Raw genomic sequence first — 18,635 nt, 5'->3', positions numbered from 1 at the left:
TGCATTTGGCACTTGCTATCTCTGAGTTTCTAAAGCTAATGTTTTGGCTGATTGTGTTCAGGTACCATGAGGACAGGTGTCAGTTTAGTGTCTCTGACATTTTCCTCAATTCAGAAGGGATATGTGTAGATTGCTCTCTTTCAGAGGCTGAAAAATTACAGATAGGGCTGTTTCCTTGCACGGCTGGCAGTTGCAGTCCACAAGTGCAAAACGAAGCTCGTTTGGTGCACATAGTTAATGAAGGTGGTTGAATTAAAAGCTATACCACCGTTGATTTATATTGCTAATGAGTATCTTTAAAGCAGGTGCTGGGCTTGAATGTTCTGCCACTTCCAGTGCAGTCTGTAGTGTCTTACTGTGGTTGTCTGGGATTCTCTCTACACAGGGACCACCCTTGTATTGCCTGGTGTGGCCTCAGGAGGAACATTCCGGTCTTGGTGTTCCAGGCTGAAGCCATAGTGTCCAAAGATGGGAATATTCGCTCGATCGGGGGTAAAGACAGCAAAATAGCGAGCAGTTTGACTGTTAATGCCGTCATAAATGTCAGCAAATGTCCCTTGTGATTGTGTTAATTTCAAGGCATGTGTTTTGGGTAAACGATGCTGTTTCTCGGTTTCGTAGAACGGTATAACCTTGCTTTCAAGATCGTCCGGACAGAGAGCCGACTGGTGCGTGGAATTCTCAGCAATCACGGGTTCCATGAGGTAAGAGTGCCGAACGCCCACTCCCATCCACCCGTTTGACAGCGGAATGTGCACCTGAGCATTTACTTGTTTAAGGAGAAAGGCACCAGAACGAGCTGTCTTCGTCAAGGGTAATGTCATCTGTAAAGATGGCTGTCTCCGACTCTCTCCAGCTCCTCCCCTCTTTGTAATCTGGACAGGAACTGTCTGTGTCAAAGACAGGAGGATGTGCACGTGCTTGGAAAAGAAAGGGTTTGTCCTGCTTTGCGAGTCAGAAAGGGGAGAGAGGCAGGCTCCAAACAAGCACTTACTGTTAATTCCCTTTTATTTCATTTCAATACTTCTTGACTCCTTATAAAATGATCATCAAAGGGATGCTAATGTCTGCTACAGCATCCCCAAAGCCAGAGCTTAATCACTGTATTGCAAACATCTGGCTCTCTCTTAGCTGGGAGCGGGAGGTTGCCAAATCTGCCTCTTCACGAAAAGGGCACAGTGGGGCAGGAATAAAACAAAACAGATTAAAGTAATATGATTGCGTTTAAAAATAGCTGGCACGCTCGCCTGCGTGTCGTAACAGCATGAAAAGTGCCTGTAGTATTCCAAATAAACATCGGGGTATCTGATCTGAGCTGCAGCTCCCTGTTTCTCAGCCAAGTTGCGGCAGATGATCGATGTCAGCGCATATGGTTACGCTCTCGGCACGATCCCTTAGCCGCACCGACGAGATGTGGCGGGCGTTTCGACGGCATGACGCGAGGGTTCTTCCCTTGGCGCCGTGACCCGTTACGCAACGCCGGTGACGTCATCCCGCGAGACAGGCTTCTTGTGAGGTGCCAGCAGGAATGTTCTCTGTGCCTCAGGTCCACCCGAACAGCAACGATTTCAACCTGATGTGGACCGGGTCCCACCTCAAGCCATACGTCCTGCGCAGCCTCCAGGACTTCCAGAAGGTCAACCACTTCCCCAGGTACGTCAGAGCGGCCGGCCCGAACGCCAAGCTGTACGCTCCTGGCAGTAAAGACGACTTCGGAGTTGTCGGTGTGTGACGGTGTGAGATCTGTCGCCTGTTATCAGCAGCAGCAGTCTGTAATCCTTCGGGAGGGACTGATACCCACGTGGGACATTTTTGCGGAACCCTTGGGCAGGCTGCTCAAGATAAACTGCTTCAGTCAGTATCCAGCTCTATAAATGGAAAAGAGTGTTTGCTAAGCAAAACTCATAATAGCAATCATAATAATAGTAAATATAGCTGCAAGCAGCTGTGAGGCCAAGCACAATTTGGCTTGCGGTGGTTATGACTGAAGCCATAAGTGTGATGAGTAATAACTTTCAGAGTGGAGCTTCCAGCAACAACAAATTAGTGAGAGGTTGCATATCAACACATCAAGCAGACTAAGAGTCGAAGAACGCTACACGTAACATCAGCAGTCCTCGCCAAAATAAAATTCACTGGCATTCTATGAATCTCTACATCACTGCAAAGATAAGTTAAAATATATAAATATTATCCAAATTTATGAAGGACATTTAATGCATAACTTTGGAAAAGAATTGTGAAAAGATGTTGTTTACCAAATTTCAGACAAAGCACTGGTACGGGAGGATATGCTGTCTCACTGTAGTGCATAACATCTATAATAGTCATAGAACGAATCGGGGAAATTCTCATTTCAGTACATCATATGGTCTGGGATGACATAAGGACAGGAGTGGAGCATTGGCATGAGCCTCTATTTGGATCCATTTTTGAATGCAAAGTTTTTGATAAACAGCCTGGGTTTTACAGCCAAAGGAAAAAAATTTTCAACGAAAACAATTGGTTTCCAGCAGCTTCATTGCTTTTCCCCCTAATGATTTACTGCGAGTAGTAATGTTTTGTAACTAGTGCATACCATGCCCTCAGGCTACATTTTTGTCACCTTATGCTGACAGCATGGGACTTTACATTCTTTTTTTAACCTTGCTCTTGCAGGTCATGACACAGATCAAACTGCACGTGGAGGTGCTCCTCTCCGCTGTCAGTGTTAAATCTTTCGGCCTTACCTTCTCTGCTGCAGGTCGTATGAGCTGACGCGGAAGGACAGGCTGTATAAAAACATCCAGAGGATGCAGCAGGCGCATGGATTTAAGAACTTCCACATCGTCCCACAAACGTTTGTTCTTCCCGCAGAGTATCAGGAATTCTGCAGTAAGTGCTCCTTCGTGGCCCATGGAGGGCCGTGTAAAACAAGAGGGGGAAAAAAAAAAAAAGAACGATTGCTCTTTCATTCACTTGGAACGTAAACACAGTAGACCGCTAAGGCGACTTTGAAGCAGGTTCGGCAGAGGTGTTTACCCCCCTCTCCTCTGCTCCAAATGCCAGGCTCCTTCTCCAAGGACAGGGGCCCATGGATCATTAAGCCAGTCGCGTCCTCGAGAGGCCGAGGGATCTACCTAGTCAGCAACGTGAGTAAAGTATGGCTGGAGGGTGCTTGCTAATGTGTGTGAGACTGTGTGTGCGCGCACGCGCGTGTGTGTGCGCGCACGCGCGTGTGTGTGTGTGTGTGTGTGTGTGTGTGTGTGTGTGTGTGTGTGCGTGTGTGCGTGTGTGCGTGTGTGTGTGTGTGTGTGTGCGCTGGGTTATCAAAACATAACAGACAACTCATGAAGACAATGATACCTTCTTCTGTGTCATCTGCAGCATCAAGGGGAGCCCTCTCACTGAATAAACGCAGTAGCGGTTACCGATATATATGCAAGATATTATTGCATATTGTGATTCAAGCAGTCTTCAGCAGCTCTGCTGTAGTGTTGTTGAGGACCGTGGCCCAAGTTGCACGTCACACTGACCTGCTTTCCTCTGTGATGAAGTAGGAGGCATCGCTGAGTTCTCCTGCTGCAGGTCCAGTGTTCTCACCAGATCATGTTACCGCTGAGGGTCGGGGGAGTGCGCGGGGGAGGCCTGCTCGTAAATAACGGAACAACGCCTCGTAGTTGTGTTTCCCATTAAGGTCCATGGAGTAAATCACGCACATCAAGGTGTTCAGTCGGAAAGCCCCGCACGCTTTTCAGTCTTTTTAAATGAAGCAGTGGAAAGAATGTTTGAAGATGTTTGGAAGGCGAGGCGATTTTCTTTTTTTGGGGTTTTGTGTGAACTCTGGCCAGGCCTGAGGGTGCTGTGTGTTGAGCACCTGCAGCAGAAGCCTCTCTGAGGTCTTAGGCAAGGGGCTTCTCTGCACCCCCCATCCCTAAAGGGGCTGTTTGGGGAGCGTTCTGACCAGCACACAGGACGGTGTGGGGAGCTCAGACTCCTCAAGGTTGGGATGGGGTGCTCCCCATAGCTGTGGCTTGTGTGTCTTTTGTGTGTGTCCATCTGTCTGTGTGTGTGTGCCTTTGTGCGTGTCTGTCTGCGTGGGTGTCTTGTCTGTTTGTCTGTGTCTGTAGTGGGTGAATGGGTGTGTGCAGGTGTGTTGTGTGACTTGTTGATGGGGTGTAGCCTCTTTCAGAATGGACATCTTTCAAAACATAGGTCTCTCTTGCAAGCATGGTCAACATTATTGCTTGCACTTGCCTCTCCTCTCCCTGAAAGATGATTTTGAACCCTGAGCCAGGACAACAATTGCATGCTTTTGCTCTCCTTTGCAGCCAAACCAAATCCCATTGGACGAGAACATCCTGGTCTCCCGCTACATCAGCAACCCCTTACTGATCGATGGTAAGAGTGGGAATGGTCAAAGAACAGAAAACTGTTGAATTTCTTACTGAAATTGTTTTGATGAATAGCAAAATTCTGCTACAACCAACCAGCAGTGGCAGGGGCAGCAGTGTGGCGTAGTGGAAAGGAGCAGGGCTTGCACCTGAAAGGTTGATGGTTTAATGGTTGGAGCTCTGCTATTGTACCCTTGGGCAAGGTACTTAACCCCCAGTTTCCTTAGTAAATGGATAAAAATGTAACCCTCTGTAAGTAACTATGGGTAAGAGCGTCTGCTAAATGGCAGAAAAGTACTGTAATGTAACCATAGATGAGGAGTTCATCTGGTCATGACTTCCATGTTCTTCAGTCCTGTTTGTGGCTGTTGAAACACGTTTGTGGTTGTTCTCCAGATTTCAAGTTCGATGTGCGGTTGTACGTGCTGGTGACCTCCTACGAACCTTTAATTATCTACCTTTATGAAGAGGGACTGGCCAGGTGAGTCGACGAGCTTGTAGACATATTACAGTTGTTATTAATGCATACTTACTCTGAATGAAAACTGCTGGTACGGTCATCTGGTCGGTGGATTGTTCATTGGTTGAACATAGCATTATATCACCCACTCCACAGAGGGGAAGGAGTGGGGCTGATGCTCACATTATTGACAATGAAAGTAGTGGAATGTGCTTTAGTATTGTAAAACTAAAATACAGCCAGATAATTAAGACAATTTCAAAATGTTCACCAGATCGAGCTTGCCAGGACCTTTAGCTATGACATTAGTTAGCCGTCATGAGTTATCTTAACTTGTGTTGAATTGGTCTTTCTTGGAAACTAAGGAAGAGCTGTGTGCTGTATTTTAACAGGCTGTTTGCTCTCTAGCTCACACATTTTCTCTTTGACATTATTAGATGTGAAATACTGTTCGTTTGAAGGGTAAATAAACAATTAAAATGTCGTTGTTGCAAATTAAAATGCCATTTTGCATGGGAAAGGAGTTCACCGTTATTTAACTATCTGGCTTCACTGCCCCTCATTGCTTTGCCATTTGCGTTTCTCTCTCAGCCAGGAAACATTCCCCTCTCTAGCACCATGGTCATTATCATCGTCATATATCAGACTAAAGAAAGTCAGACTTGTGGTTTAACGACGGTAATTAGCTTGAGATGACTCACTAAACGTGAGAGGGCAGCATTTTTACAACTACAGGGAAACTCCTTGTGCCTGGCCAAAGAAAGCTCATGTTGGCTACGGCTTCTTTTTTTTATTCGTCATGTACAGTCATCTAAGTCATCTAAGAAATGACACGAAATAAAACCCGTCGTTGCTGGAAATTCACGTGCACTGGACACTAGATGGCAGCAAAAACATTTCGAGCAAGGCGACCTGATCGCAGTTGCAAACCAGTTTGCCATCATTATGTATGTAACGAAGAATTTATTTTGTTTGCTTTATTTTTAAAGTCATTCAGGGACATTTGGGTTATGGACTGTGGTTGTCTCCTTGTTTTGTTTTTGTCGTCATTGAACTGGTGTGACCGTTAGTACAGCAAAGCTGGACTGTGCGCGGAGGCTGAATGAAAAGCCTTTTGATCAAGAGGTTTTTTTTTTTTTTTTTTTTTTAAACTATGGTGTGGTTCGTCAACCGCAGAGCTCATAAACGGAAGCATTAGCGAGGCCCTTTGGCCGAAACTTCTCGCCGGAGGTGTTTTTTGAACCTGCCGCCCGCTCTTACGCTGCTCCTCACATGTGTTAACTGTGAGTAATAAGTCCTGATTTCTCCTGATTTCCGCACCCCTCCTTTTACCTTTGACATTCCTGCGGGTTCGAAGGTATTCAGGTGCTAGCTGCGCGCCAAGGAATTCTCATTATTCCACATTCGGTGTCCGCTCCTCTCAAACACACAGTAGGGGGAAGATTTCAGTGCCCCGGCCTTCCCTTGGCCCACAAAAAGAGCTCCTTTAATTCTGTCAGAGTTCATCTGGAGCTGTTTGAAGGATCTGGCCTATTTGAATAATGCTGCCGAGATTTTCTTTCTCGCACATTTGTTCAAACAGAGGGTGTTTTTTTGTTCTTTGGCGCCTGTTAAACTCCAGCTGTAAATTGAAAAGAACTCAGCTGTGAATTCTTGATATTTTTGAATATATATTTATGAAATACCTATTGGCTGACAGGAAGTTGCATAATGGGAACAGAATCTCTGCAGCAGAATCTCCCTCTTGCAGTAACGGTGAGAAAGTGGCCAAGGGGAGGCATCCCACAGTTCTGGGTTTCTGGGGGATCATTTCAACTTTAACTCTTTTTATTTTCTCTTCAACTTTAAACAGTCTGCAAATCTCATGCAGTAGCCATTTTAAGGTTTTGTGGTTTAGAATTTTTTGTTTGCTCACAACCTAAAATGATGAAAGCTGTTTTTTTCTAGTCCTATTTGCAAAAAAAAACAAAAAACAAAACCTATCCCTCCAATACATTGAATTTTTAAAACCAGTGAACGCACACTCCCTGGGATATAAGACTTTGTGTTTATTATGACTGGACTTAAACAAAGCAGATCTGCTCATTATTTTGGGCAGGGTTGAGAAAAAAATCATTGAATAATTCTTGTCCATAGGTTTGCCACAGTGAAGTATGACCGTGCTGCCAAGAACATCAAGAACCAGTTTATGCACCTGACCAACTACAGCGTCAACAAAAAGAGCAACGATTATGTCAGGTAACCTGATGTTTTTACAGAGGTAGTGAAAAGTTGAACTCTTAAGAAGCTGACAAGGTGTTGGACTCCCAGCATCAAAAATAATGTCTCCACATGTTGTTGAGTTCAAAGGAAATTCTTAATATTAATTAGTTAATTAGTTGCAGCATTGTTACTTGTTCAGTTCATATTTGAGTCATTATGGGTGTGAGTGGAACTGTTTTCAAAGCTGATCACTCAGAACCAAAATATTGTCAAGGCTGACCTGGTTTGTCATGCTTTGGTGTCATCATTACACAAAATGGGATAGTGACCCTCAGTCCACACTTTTTGATACTTTGCCAGTGAAAACTGTGAAAGTGTTTTCCTTTTAATAGTATATGATTTTTTTCTTTTTCTTAGTGAACAGTCTCTGTTGAACTCATGTACAGGTTAGGTTGATACTGATGTTATCTTTTACAATAGATTTGTAGATGTGGGTTAGTCATTAGTGTGTTCAGAACAGGTCAAATTGCCTTTTTTCAGGAGTGCTAGGACACAGTAGCAAATCACTAATGAGTAAATCTCTAGAATATGACTGTAGCAGTTAATTCAAGCAGATAAGTGTTGCCATTTTTTTCTCATTGTCTCACATGTTTGAGTGGCCATTGAGTCAGTCCTGTCAAACTAAAGGCGCCCACTAACACCCATGGTTATACGCTGTGTTAAAAAGAGAGTAATTAAGTGAGTTTAAGTGATATTTGCATTGAGGTTGGGAATTAAATAAAAGATAATGTGTCAATCTTAGCTTTTAAAGGAAGGTTTAGTTTCATTTGCATCCTGAGTCAGGCAAACCATCTTCACACTTTAGTATGTGTGAATGCATCAGAATGCAGTTGTTGGCGTTACTGTGTAGCGCTAGCAAGTGACTTCATGTGCAACCCCTCCCCCCAAAACCTCTGATCTTGTGTTCCTTTTCAGCTGCGATGACCCTGAAGTGGAGGATTATGGGAACAAATGGAGCATGAGTGCCATACTGAGGTACTTGAAACAGGAAGGGAAGGACACAACGTGTGAGTAGCTCTGTATTCCTCTCTCTTTAGTCTCCCTCCCCCTCCCTCTCGCATAGTTCGGCAGCGTAGTTTGAGAACCAATGTGATGCTTGGACCTGCTTTGGGTCATGTCTGTCAACTTTTTCACATTTCACGTTTATGGACCGTGGTGCTGCTATGTACATTGGCACAAGGAGCGAGCTACGCTAAGTCATGACTTTCAGACCACCGCGTTGGCATGGAGGGAGCGTGGCGCTGAGGTGAAGATGTGTACCACCAGGAAGGCACCTTTAGTCTCAAATATTGGTCCTTACAGTGGCTCAAACCATGCTGTTTACTGTCTGTATTGTATAAATGGTAATGCTTGTAGTGGCAGCAGTGTAGCATAGTGGTAAGGACCAGGGCTCGTCACCGAAAGATTGCTGGTTCGATTCCCCACTGGAGCACTGCTGCTGTACCCTTGGGCAAGGTACTTAACCCATAATTACCGCAGTAAATATCCAGATGCATACATGGGTAATATGTTACAGAATTGTAAACTATGTAAGTCGCTCTGGATAAGAGCGTCATCCAAATTACGATAATGAATACTGAAATGTAATGTAGTGGAGCTTACAGTCTGGAAGATGGTCCTTACAGTTTGTTGTGCAGTTGGACATGACTCTATAGAGCAGAACCTTTAGGCAAGTTTAGTGAATACAGCATAAAGGGTCTTCCTGACAGTGGACTGTATTGTGCAGTTGGCTGTGAATGTGTATTGGGTTTAGTGGAGCTCATGCTGCAAAGCATGGAGCTGACCCTGCTGTCTCTCTCTCTCTCTCTCTCTCTCTCTCTCTGTCTCTCCCACAGCGCTCATGGGCCAGGTGGAAGACCTGGTCATCAAGGCGGTGCTGAGCGCCGAGCTGCACATTGCCACTGCCTGCAAGATGTTTGTGCCCCACAGGAGCAACTGCTTCGGTAAGCTGGCCGCTGGGCCCCTTGCTCCGCCACGGCCTCCCGCGCCCCACCATAGCCTCCCGCACCCTTTGTTTTCTTATCTCGGGCCCCCGCCTCCCCCGAATGCTGAAACGGCTGCCGTTGTGCCCCAGCCTGCTTCCTGTACACCTCTGAAAACAAAAGCCCCTGCGTGGAAAACGCCTTCCTGTTTGCCAGAGCAAAGGCCCTGTGTTTTGAGCCGGTTGTTTGTCCCCCCTCTGTTGCTACTCCTCTCTCCGAGCCCCGCTTGATGGGGGCCGCCGCGATGTGGCTGCGATCTTGCAGCCTCGGGCCCGAGAGCCGTCTCTGCGGTTAGCGCCTGCACGAGTGTTGCCCCTCTCTCCAGCGCTCGCCCTGAGGAACGGGGTCGGCTGGAAGAGGCCTGCCAAACCGACTGCCCCGGAGCGGTGCTCTTTGGCATGGAAAAGAGGAGAAGACCCCTGCGCTTTGATAGGCCCCTCAAGATATAATAGGCCTGTGGGTGGTGATGCTCATAGCGGGGTGAGCTGCACTGAGAAAGATGGAATGGCTCCCCCGCATAACACCGGCTCCTGGTCTCACCGCTGAGTACCTCACGGGGTGAAATATCAAAGAAGACATTCTTCTGCAAGAAAGTTTAATCCTCCCCTCGTACAGTACGCAGCTTTTGGTGTATCGCCACGTGGTTGAACATTGCGGTAATGTAGGTCGGTCTGCGAGGGAGAGCAGGGATCCTCGGGCTCAGGATGAATGGGGTGCTGACACATAAAAGCGAGGCCGGAGGGGGGGGGCGCTTACGAAAACGCTGGCCGCGAGGATGAGGTACAGAGATAAACGGACGGAGAAGAGAGGTCTGTCTCGCGGCTCGCGCAGGTGACACGGCGTGGTATTCTAGGCATTGATGTGACCGATGGTCGGGGGTGCTGCTTGTCTCGCTGTCCCGCCCTCTGGGTGGACGCGCGCGGCTGTGCGGGCACAGGAGCGGCAGCGGTAGCCCGGGGCGACGGTAGGCGAGGCGCCGGGCAGATTATGCCGTCCGAGCCGATGCACTGTTGCCGGGGCCTGTGTTTATGTTGCCTGTTCAAACAGCAGCGGAGATGGATGTGCTGCCAGTGAACGGGGTGGGACAGTCTTGTGTGTAGCAGCAAAGGGCAGGTGTGTGTGTGTGTGTGTGCGTGCTTGTGTGTTTGTCTATGTGTGTGTGTGTGTGTGCGTGCGTGCGTGTGTGTGCTTGTGTGTTTGTCTATGTGTGTGTGTGTGTGTGTGCACGCGTCTATGTGTGTGTGTGTGAGTGTGTGTGCGCTTGTGCGTTTGTCTATGTGTGTGTGTGCGTGCTTGTGCGTTTGTCTATGTATGTATGTATGTGTGTTTGTCTGTGTGTTTGTCTGTGTGTGTGTGTGTGTGTGTGTGTGTGTGTGTGTGTGCGCGTGCGTGTGTGCGTGTGCACGCGTCTGTGTGTGTGTGTGTGTGTGTGTGTGTGTCTGTGTGTGTGTGTGTGTGTGTGTGTGTGTGCGCGTGCGTTTGTCTATGTATGTATGTGTGTGTGTGTGTGTGTGTGGGCACGAAGCTGGGAATACTGAAACATACACACACACACACACACACACACACACACACACAAACGCACACAATTGTGGCGGGAGAGAAAGAGCAGCGGCCAGATGTAAAGATACACAGCAGCCCCGGGCCTCCGGTCCAAAGAAAACACGCGGCCTCGGTCAAGCAGGCCGGGGCTAATTTAGCCGAGGTTCACTCGCAGTTTATCTGCGGCGCGCTGGTTCCCCTGCGCTGGTGCGCGCAGACTGCGCCCCTTCCATCCAGCAGCGCGGGGCTGTGTCCTCCGGCCTGCACGTCCCACTGGACCACAGTCCTCTCTGAGCAGTGCATCTGTGTGGCTCTGCGCTTAGTCTCTCTCAGTGTAACACTCCGAGGTAGAGTACATTGTTTGGAGATACACAGGCTTAAGAGGAAAATTCCCTTTTAGAAAGAAAATGCCCAGTGCAGAATTATTGTAGTGTTGCGAATGAGATGTAATGAAAATGCATTCTTCAATTTAGTTTTATTGTAAAGCAGCACTTTTTCCATAGTCATACCACAGAATTATTTTTCCCTCAGCTAGTTTTTTTTTTTTTTTTTGCTGGCGTATGAGTGCTGTAGTGACTTTATAGTTGCCACCATTAGCGGTTACTCCCGTTGGAACGGTAGTTTGTCCATTGTGTCATAGGGATAGAATGACACTTTAAAGAGTGAAAATGAAGGTGGACTTGAGGGCGAAGTTTCCTCCGTGTCCCCCTCCGAGCCCTCTTTCTGAGGCACGGCGTTCCGAAAGCGTACCCGTTTCACTGAATAATGGGCATTTGGAGGTATTTAGGACCTAACTGTAAAACATGATTGCTGGGAGAGCTGGCCCCGCTCCAAGGTGCTCTGGCTGGTACCGGTGTGCACGTTATCCTCGCTGTCAAATACACTCACCCAGACTGCAGGGGAGACAAGGCTCCTGTCTGCTCCCAAATGCCCTCTCTCTCTCTCTCTCTCTCTCTCTCTTTCTCTCTCTTTGTCTCCCTGCTCCCCTCTTTCTTTTCTCCTACCTTTCCTCCCCCGCCCCCCCGCAGCCTCGCACAGAAGAGAAACTGAATACAATCCTAATTCATCTTCTGAAATGGTCCCAGTCCACGTTGTTCTGCACCAGTGAAAGGAAAAACAGATGTAGGCAGCGATATAATACGATAAACGCATGTGGGGAGAGCCGGGCGCGAGCTCCCGTCAGAGCGGGGCCCATTGTTCAGACTTTACATGCAGCTCTGCCCACGTCGTACGAAAGCACTTTGGGCCCATAAAGCACGTTGTTATTTTAATTGACAGACGACGATTCCACCGCCATTTAGTGCGTTTTTAGCGCGTTGTTTATTGTTTTTCGAATGGGTCCCACGCGCGCTGTGCGCTCCCGGGAAAAAGCCGGGTTCCCTATCAGAAAGGGGCCGGCGCAGCGGCATCATCCTTTATCAGCGCTCCTCGTCTGACGCGGGAGGGGGAGACGCGGCGCTCTTGGTTTGTTTGAAAGTTTCGGAGGGAGAAATCACCCTCTGTTTATGCGTGTGGGAAAGGGGGAACGCCACCCATGTTGTCTCCTGCCGTTTTACCGTGTGATTAACGGGCACCTCCTTTATCGAGGGCTTCTGATTAAGAGGTGTTATTGCTGCGGTCTGATTGGCCCGTTTTATTGCACACAAAACATTCCAGTGACAGTCGGTGAATTACTCGGTGCACCTCTGCTTTATCACTGGCGTGGAGCTTTAGCTTGCAGGACTTCTCCAATGGAGCTTTGTTAGTTTGTCTACGGGGTTAGTCATCAAGACAAACTTTGCTGTATGCCAAATATAGGAACCCTATTTGCTCAGGATTGTTTGTAAAAGGGAGACCAAGTCTTGTTTGTCAGGAGAGATTTGATTTATTGTTTATGAATTGGACCGATTCTTTTCAGAGTTTTTTGTGTTTTTTTGATGTCTTGAATTTGTTTATGTGTTTATTGATTATCCCCAGCGATACTGGCGTATATTTCTGTTTGGTTAATATTTGCTTTGTACTGAGTCCTCATTGACATTAAACGACTGTCTCCTCTCTATAGCTGGAAAGTCTGAGAAAGGCGAATGATAACATTAATCCAAGCGAATGTTTGCGCACAGCAGTTTATTTGAGAAGGATGGCCCGTTTAAAACGCAATAACTCTTATCTCTCCGGGGGGAACGTTTTGTAGCAACCAACAAACAAAACGGCAAGAACACACAACAGAGGAGAGAGGACGACGATGTGCCGGGTCTCGCCTTGTGCGAGCGCTCGACCGCGGAGCGTCGCCGTGGTGGGTGTGGGGCGGGCTCCTGTTTTTTTGGAATCGGGAGGCTTAGGATCTAGACTCGTCGTCTCTCCCCGGCAGAGAAACCGCTGCGAGCGGCATCCAAGGGAGCGGAGCCCTCACGCTGGGTCCTCCCGCCTCTCCTCCCCGCTCGTATTTATTTCTTTTCCCTCCCACTTAAAGGGTGTTGTGAATATTTTGCGGCTGCATTAACAGCGCTCCCCATTAAGTCGTTAAGCCGCAGAACAAATGTGTCTGCGAGCGTCTCGGCGGGCCCGTGGGGAGAGCGCCACGTCTGCTCCTAATTGGGGGAAAATGCGCAGCACATGGACGCCTGGTCGGCGTGAGGGGGGTGGCTAAGGTGTTTTTTTTTTTCCCCTCTTCCCCCTGTTGTTGTGGTCTCACTGATGAGCTACTACAGGCTGAGACCAATTTATTCCACTGTTCCGTGAGCCTTATATCTTGCCTTTATGACTGGGTTCTTTAATTTAAAAAGAGAGAGGGACATGCCTGTTGGAGGGGTGGGGGCGGAAAAAAAATCTCTCCTTTCTGCTTAGCAACTACTGTTTTGGCTTTTAGCGTCAAAAATCTTCAACCATTGTGAGACCAGCCCGCTGTGAAACCTTCTGTGCCTTGGCCAAGGATTGCGCTAACATGTTTTTCCTATTCAGTTAGTGTGTGTTTTCTGTGAACCCTCCGACCCCAACAATCCCATATTTAATGGCTTTGTGCTGGTGTAAGATAATTGATGGATTAAAAGAGATTAAGTTAGAATTCTGGTATCGCCCACTTATCGGCCATTTCTTAACGTAGGTTAAGAAAGTAATTATGGGCTTGAAGCAGTGGGGACTTTTTAAATTCTTGGTTTGACAGAACTGCTCTTTGTACAGTAACCAAAGAATTTGTGAAAACAACCTGAAGAGAAGGCTTTTGATTTTCGCCTCAGTGTGAAAGCGAAGCCGGGTCTTTACCTTCTGAGGTGAGGTTTCAGGCCGCCTCTGATTTCAAAGTGGTGGAGAAGACCTAAGCGGAGAGTGTTTGTGAGCGTTGGCAATGGCGTTCCGTTTCAGACTGAGGGACTCTTTGTTAGTGCGGGCTAACTTGAATGATGGTTATATAAATATGCTCAAACGCACAGGACCATGAATCAACGCTTGATTCATGTGTTATTCGTGTTATTTTTCAAAATCACGTTTGACGCCTGACGCACCCCATGATGCAATGAAATGACTTTTAAGACATTGTGGAGAGGCCTTTTTTCACAGAATATGGAGGGAATCGATAACGGGAAAGCGCTGAGTTTTTTCGAAATTTTTAAAAATGTTATCCTCTGTCCACCCCCCAATCGACCTCCACCACCCTCCATCAACCTTACTCTGGTACAATGAAGAACTTTCTGTGTGTGGACCTCAGGCTGTTTTTTTCCCCGTTTTTTCCACCCAGTGTTTTTGTTTTGAAGTGGCATTAGGCAGCATTTTCCCCCCCTCGCCCTATCCCTGTTAAAAAAAAAAAAAGCTGTGGTTTCCCTGGGGGCTGCTGTTTTCGGGACCCTCCCTGGGTGTGTGGGGACGGGGCGGTGATGAAGACCTCTGCAGGGTTAGAGCGAGCCCCTCCGTGGTGACGGGGCCCGTTGTTTAATGACAGGGAGGAGGGGGGGGGGGTGAGAGGGTGGCAGTGTTAGTACACAGGGAATTCCAGACGCTTATAAGGGCTTTATTGTTCAGGCCTCTGCCAAGCTGGCTTTGGGGTGGAATACACAGGGGCTCCCAGGCGCCAAGGCCCTCTTGCTCGGAAAATCCTCCCCGAAACTTTCCAAGCGTGGCTGGGTGAGGGAGAGGAGCACGGCCCTGGCTCCTATCAGCACTTTGGTCTTTCCTCTCCCCCTCCGCCCACAGGGGCAGCAGCCGTAATGGCCCCGCTCGGTGGCTAGCCTCGCTAATCAACATTAGCATGCAAGGCCCTCTTTGTGAGTTATTGTTATTCGAGTGGTTATAAAGATGGAGAGATTAGAGCATTCAATTATATCAAAATGCCAGCAGAAGGCTTTCTTTCTCCACGATTAGCAGGCTTTTGGCTGCTCTAAAACCCCTTCTAATTGGTCTGCGAGCATTACAGATGCCTTTCAACTTTGGTGAACCGTGGAAAGTGGTGCTTTTTCATAGTGTTGCTGTTGCTATTGCATCCATTCTCTTTAAAATTTGATACAACTATACTCAGTAAGTGTCTGAGTCTGTGTCCTCACAGACACCTTTACAGATGGTGCTGTCTATAAAATGTAGTTTTGTGGATAGTGGATATGGATAGTGGATACTAAATGAGAGCAGTGGGATAGCTCAATAACACAATATATTTTAGGGTCCATCCATCTCTCTCCAAGATTCTGCTCTCTGTGTTCAGTTAGGGGAATTTCACAAGCTGTGCATGTAACATATTGCATTTTCAAACATTGCACGTCAGCTTTTCAGGCCCTTTTAAAATGAGCGAATTTCTCCTGTGTTGCATGCTTGCTATTTTGTCTTTTTGTTGTTCTATGTGTGTTTACTGTACATGCTGTGGTTGTTTTATCTACACGTTGCAATGCAACACACTTTTCCTGTTGACTTTCTTGCCAGGTCTCTCTCAAAAAAGTTTTCTTAACTTCAGGAGGCTTCCCAGTGAAAAAAGGTCAATTAATAGATAAATATCCATGTGAAAGTGTATTAAAATGGAGCTGTATGACAGTGGCACAACACACTGAAAGGAGATTTGCCCGGGATTTATAGAAAACCATATATTGTATTCATTTGATGGAAAATTAGGCAAATAGAGGAATAAACCCTATAAACTTCAAAAAAAAAAAAAGAAAAAAAGCTGTTGTCTCAAAAACACAGCAAGGCTTCTGACACCAACAGGACTGCAGTCCTTTGGATGAGATATCACTTGATGAAAGTTCTTGAGTGAAAAGTTGGCAAAATTTTGAGCTGTACTATAATGTCTTTACCAAAACAAAGGCCAAACCCGACTATTGCAGTATAGAAAGTATGAGTAATGTGTTGCATCATGCCCCTGGTTTTTTTGTTTTTTTTTTGATCAGTGCAGTGGGGCTGAAGTGTAGCTGACTGTAATACAGTCCATTTTCAGCAGTCACTTTTGATGAATCCTCCTCTGGTTTTGAAGTCAGCATTTGGGTTCTTAATAGGCTGATAATCAGTAGCAGAAGCCGGCCACGCGGGCAGCGACTGGCTAGCGGGACCCGGGGTTCAGCACGGAGTCTCTCTACCGTCGTGATTTATTTCAGTCTTGAAAAGTCTGAGCAGCGAGCCCTCAGATGCTCCTCCACCACCCGTCGGAGGCGCTAGATCGAGGCTGGAGGGCTGTCCGTCAGCCATCAGCACTGTCACAGCTCCTCTGTCATTCCTCTCCAAACAGCACATGCCTTATCGCTGTCATTGCTGGCCAGGCGGCCAGCGCCTCGTCCCCGTGGTTTCTGGCCAAATGGCGGATGTCTTGCCGCTGTCACATGTGTTCCCCTCTCATGTCCAGCCAAACAGTCCTTTGCCTGTTGTGCTGTTGACGTTTACAGGGCAGCGATTCAGAAGAATACCCCCCACCCCCACCCCCACACACACACACACACACACACACACACACACACAGTCGATTCACACAGTGTTTCTCTCTGCAGAGCTCTATGGCTTTGATGTCCTCATCGACTCCAACCTCAAACCTTGGCTGCTGGAGGTGAACCTCTCTCCGTCTCTGGCTTGGTGAGTGAACTCTCGCTCAGAGCCATGTTTGGTGTCGTGTGCATGATTAACCTGCAGGCTTTAGGATGGATTCAGATGGTCTGGGTGCCGTCCTGTTTTTTGTAGCATGCTACCTGTAGAGCCAAGATAGGCATTCGTTTTTCAACAAGGGGAAAATTAGGCAGACTGGCTATTTGGCTCCATGTAGGGACGTTAATTTAGGTCTCAATTCACACGTTGAAAGCCTAAGGCCTTATGGAGAATTTTGAAGGGGTCTGCCAGTCATTGAAGGGAAAAGGCTTTTATTTTGAAGAGAGGGATGGGTTACAAGCAAGGGCAAGGTTACCAGGTGCAGTTCCTGTTCAGTGGCTCAGGTGTGCTTGTCAAGAGCCCTGTTAACCGGGGCTGAGTTTCAGTCGCGAGTATTAAATGAAAAAGAAGACATGTTTGGCAGTGTTCTGGCAAATGGCACAGGGTGTGCAAGTGTTTTTGTTGTTGAATTACAACAGCTGAGTAGCTTTGAAGACTTCAGAAGAAAGAACACTCCTTCCTTTTGAACAGTTTGGGTTTGGAAACATATGGTTTTTGTCATGTGAAACAATAAAAAGAGCAGCAATGAGTCAAATGTGTTTTTTTTAATATAAAACCTTAGTCTGTCTCTGCCTTTAAACCAATGAAAGATCCTATGGTTAGTTCTATATTTAGATTTGTTAAAATCGCATGTAAGGAAATGGGAAGTTTTGTGATTTTCACTTCATTTTGTTAATAAATGCAGTTCAGCTGGACCAAAGTGTTTCGATCATTACTCACTTGAAAAACAACCCAGGGTTCTTTCCAGAGTAGTAAATTCTGAAAATAAAATTTGACAGTTGCGTTCGCCCTGCCACACGATCGACCAATCCATTTGTTAACAAGTGAGTGTGCTGTACATTTATAATGTGTTAAATGTGGAGACAGAATCTACCATTTGCTAATAAAATGCGATTAATTGCTGGTCCATGGCAGTGTTAAGGGAGTTTTACAATGCTATTAATGTCCTCTTGATGGATTCCAAATTTTAAAGGCTCTGTTGTTTGCACCCCTAAATTTGCCATTTATTGCAAGACGTGCGCACAAATTTATATTTGTTTTACATTGAATTTAGATTGTTTAAAACGTGTATTTAAGTAAACAAATTACAGATTGATTGCTACCAAGCACCCTGCTGTGTCCCACTTTAGGACTCAAACCCTTGATTCTCATGCCCATCTCTCTGCTCTGTGCTCTGTGAGTTCCCCAGGGCTGCTGTGGTCTGCAGTGAAGGTGGTCTGAGGCCGAGTCTTATTCGCTAAGTGTGTTTCTGTATGTTTCTTGCAGCGACGCACCCCTGGACCTGAAGATTAAGGCCAGCATGATCTCAGATATGTTTTCGCTTGTGGGTGAGTTTCGCTGTATGCACAGTACCTGCCTGTTGGGCCAAATGGCGGGGGGGGGTTGGAACAATGCTCCTCTCCATGGAGGCACTGGGCCGATATGGTTAAATGAGGTGAGATGACAATTGGGTCCCACCAACAGAGAGCCTTCGCTGTCTTTTAGAGTAGGTACGATCACGTCTTGAAGCGTTTGCAACACAAAACCATGCTGAAAACGGTGCGCAGCAGGAATGAGAAGTGACTGGTTACGCGGCGTTTGCATTTTTGGAACAAATGGCCCTGAATGGCCACTTTGCTTCAGCTGAGTCACTCAGGGGCGCTCGTTCTCAGCCACGATCCGCCTCCAGGCCTCTCGCTGCCGGATGAATCTGGCTTCACAGAAGCGGCAGTGACAGGAAAAAAAGGAAAGAAAGTAGGTGAAATGCCAGAAGAGCCTTTTATACAATCCCGCCTATCTGATGGGGCGCGTGTCAGAGCAGCGGGCTGTCGTAAACGCCGTAACCCTGCAGAAGCGCTCCTTGGATTCCGCCAAAGCCCGCGGATCTCCTGCCGTTTTAGCGGACGGGGGGAGGTTGAGGGATGAGCTGCGGCCATGCCCGGGCGCCTGAGGGTC

The 18,635-nt window shown here is 47.1% G+C and overlaps 1 protein-coding gene across 1 annotated transcript in view; it reads left to right on the top strand.

Moving 5' to 3' along the window:
- Positions 1 to 18,635, top strand: part of ttll5 (tubulin tyrosine ligase-like family, member 5) — a 77,047-nt gene that overhangs the window by 2,391 nt on the left and 56,021 nt on the right. Inside the window, exons 3-14 of the mRNA XM_036541500.1 lie at positions 386 to 492; positions 622 to 704; positions 1,547 to 1,653; positions 2,744 to 2,874; positions 3,049 to 3,131; positions 4,311 to 4,380; positions 4,770 to 4,854; positions 6,970 to 7,071; positions 8,011 to 8,102; positions 8,931 to 9,038; positions 16,550 to 16,631; positions 17,967 to 18,028. Of these exons, the coding sequence (XP_036397393.1) occupies positions 386 to 492; positions 622 to 704; positions 1,547 to 1,653; positions 2,744 to 2,874; positions 3,049 to 3,131; positions 4,311 to 4,380; positions 4,770 to 4,854; positions 6,970 to 7,071; positions 8,011 to 8,102; positions 8,931 to 9,038; positions 16,550 to 16,631; positions 17,967 to 18,028 (1,112 nt within the window). The remainder of the gene's footprint in view (positions 1 to 385; positions 493 to 621; positions 705 to 1,546; positions 1,654 to 2,743; positions 2,875 to 3,048; positions 3,132 to 4,310; positions 4,381 to 4,769; positions 4,855 to 6,969; positions 7,072 to 8,010; positions 8,103 to 8,930; positions 9,039 to 16,549; positions 16,632 to 17,966; positions 18,029 to 18,635) is intronic.

The sequence above is a fragment of the Megalops cyprinoides genome, chromosome 12 (genome assembly GCF_013368585.1).
Source record: "Megalops cyprinoides isolate fMegCyp1 chromosome 12, fMegCyp1.pri, whole genome shotgun sequence".
Classification (NCBI taxonomy): domain Eukaryota; kingdom Metazoa; phylum Chordata; class Actinopteri; order Elopiformes; family Megalopidae; genus Megalops; species Megalops cyprinoides.
The sequence above is the reverse complement of the archived record's forward strand: the minus strand, read 5'-3'. Positions and strand labels throughout refer to the sequence as shown.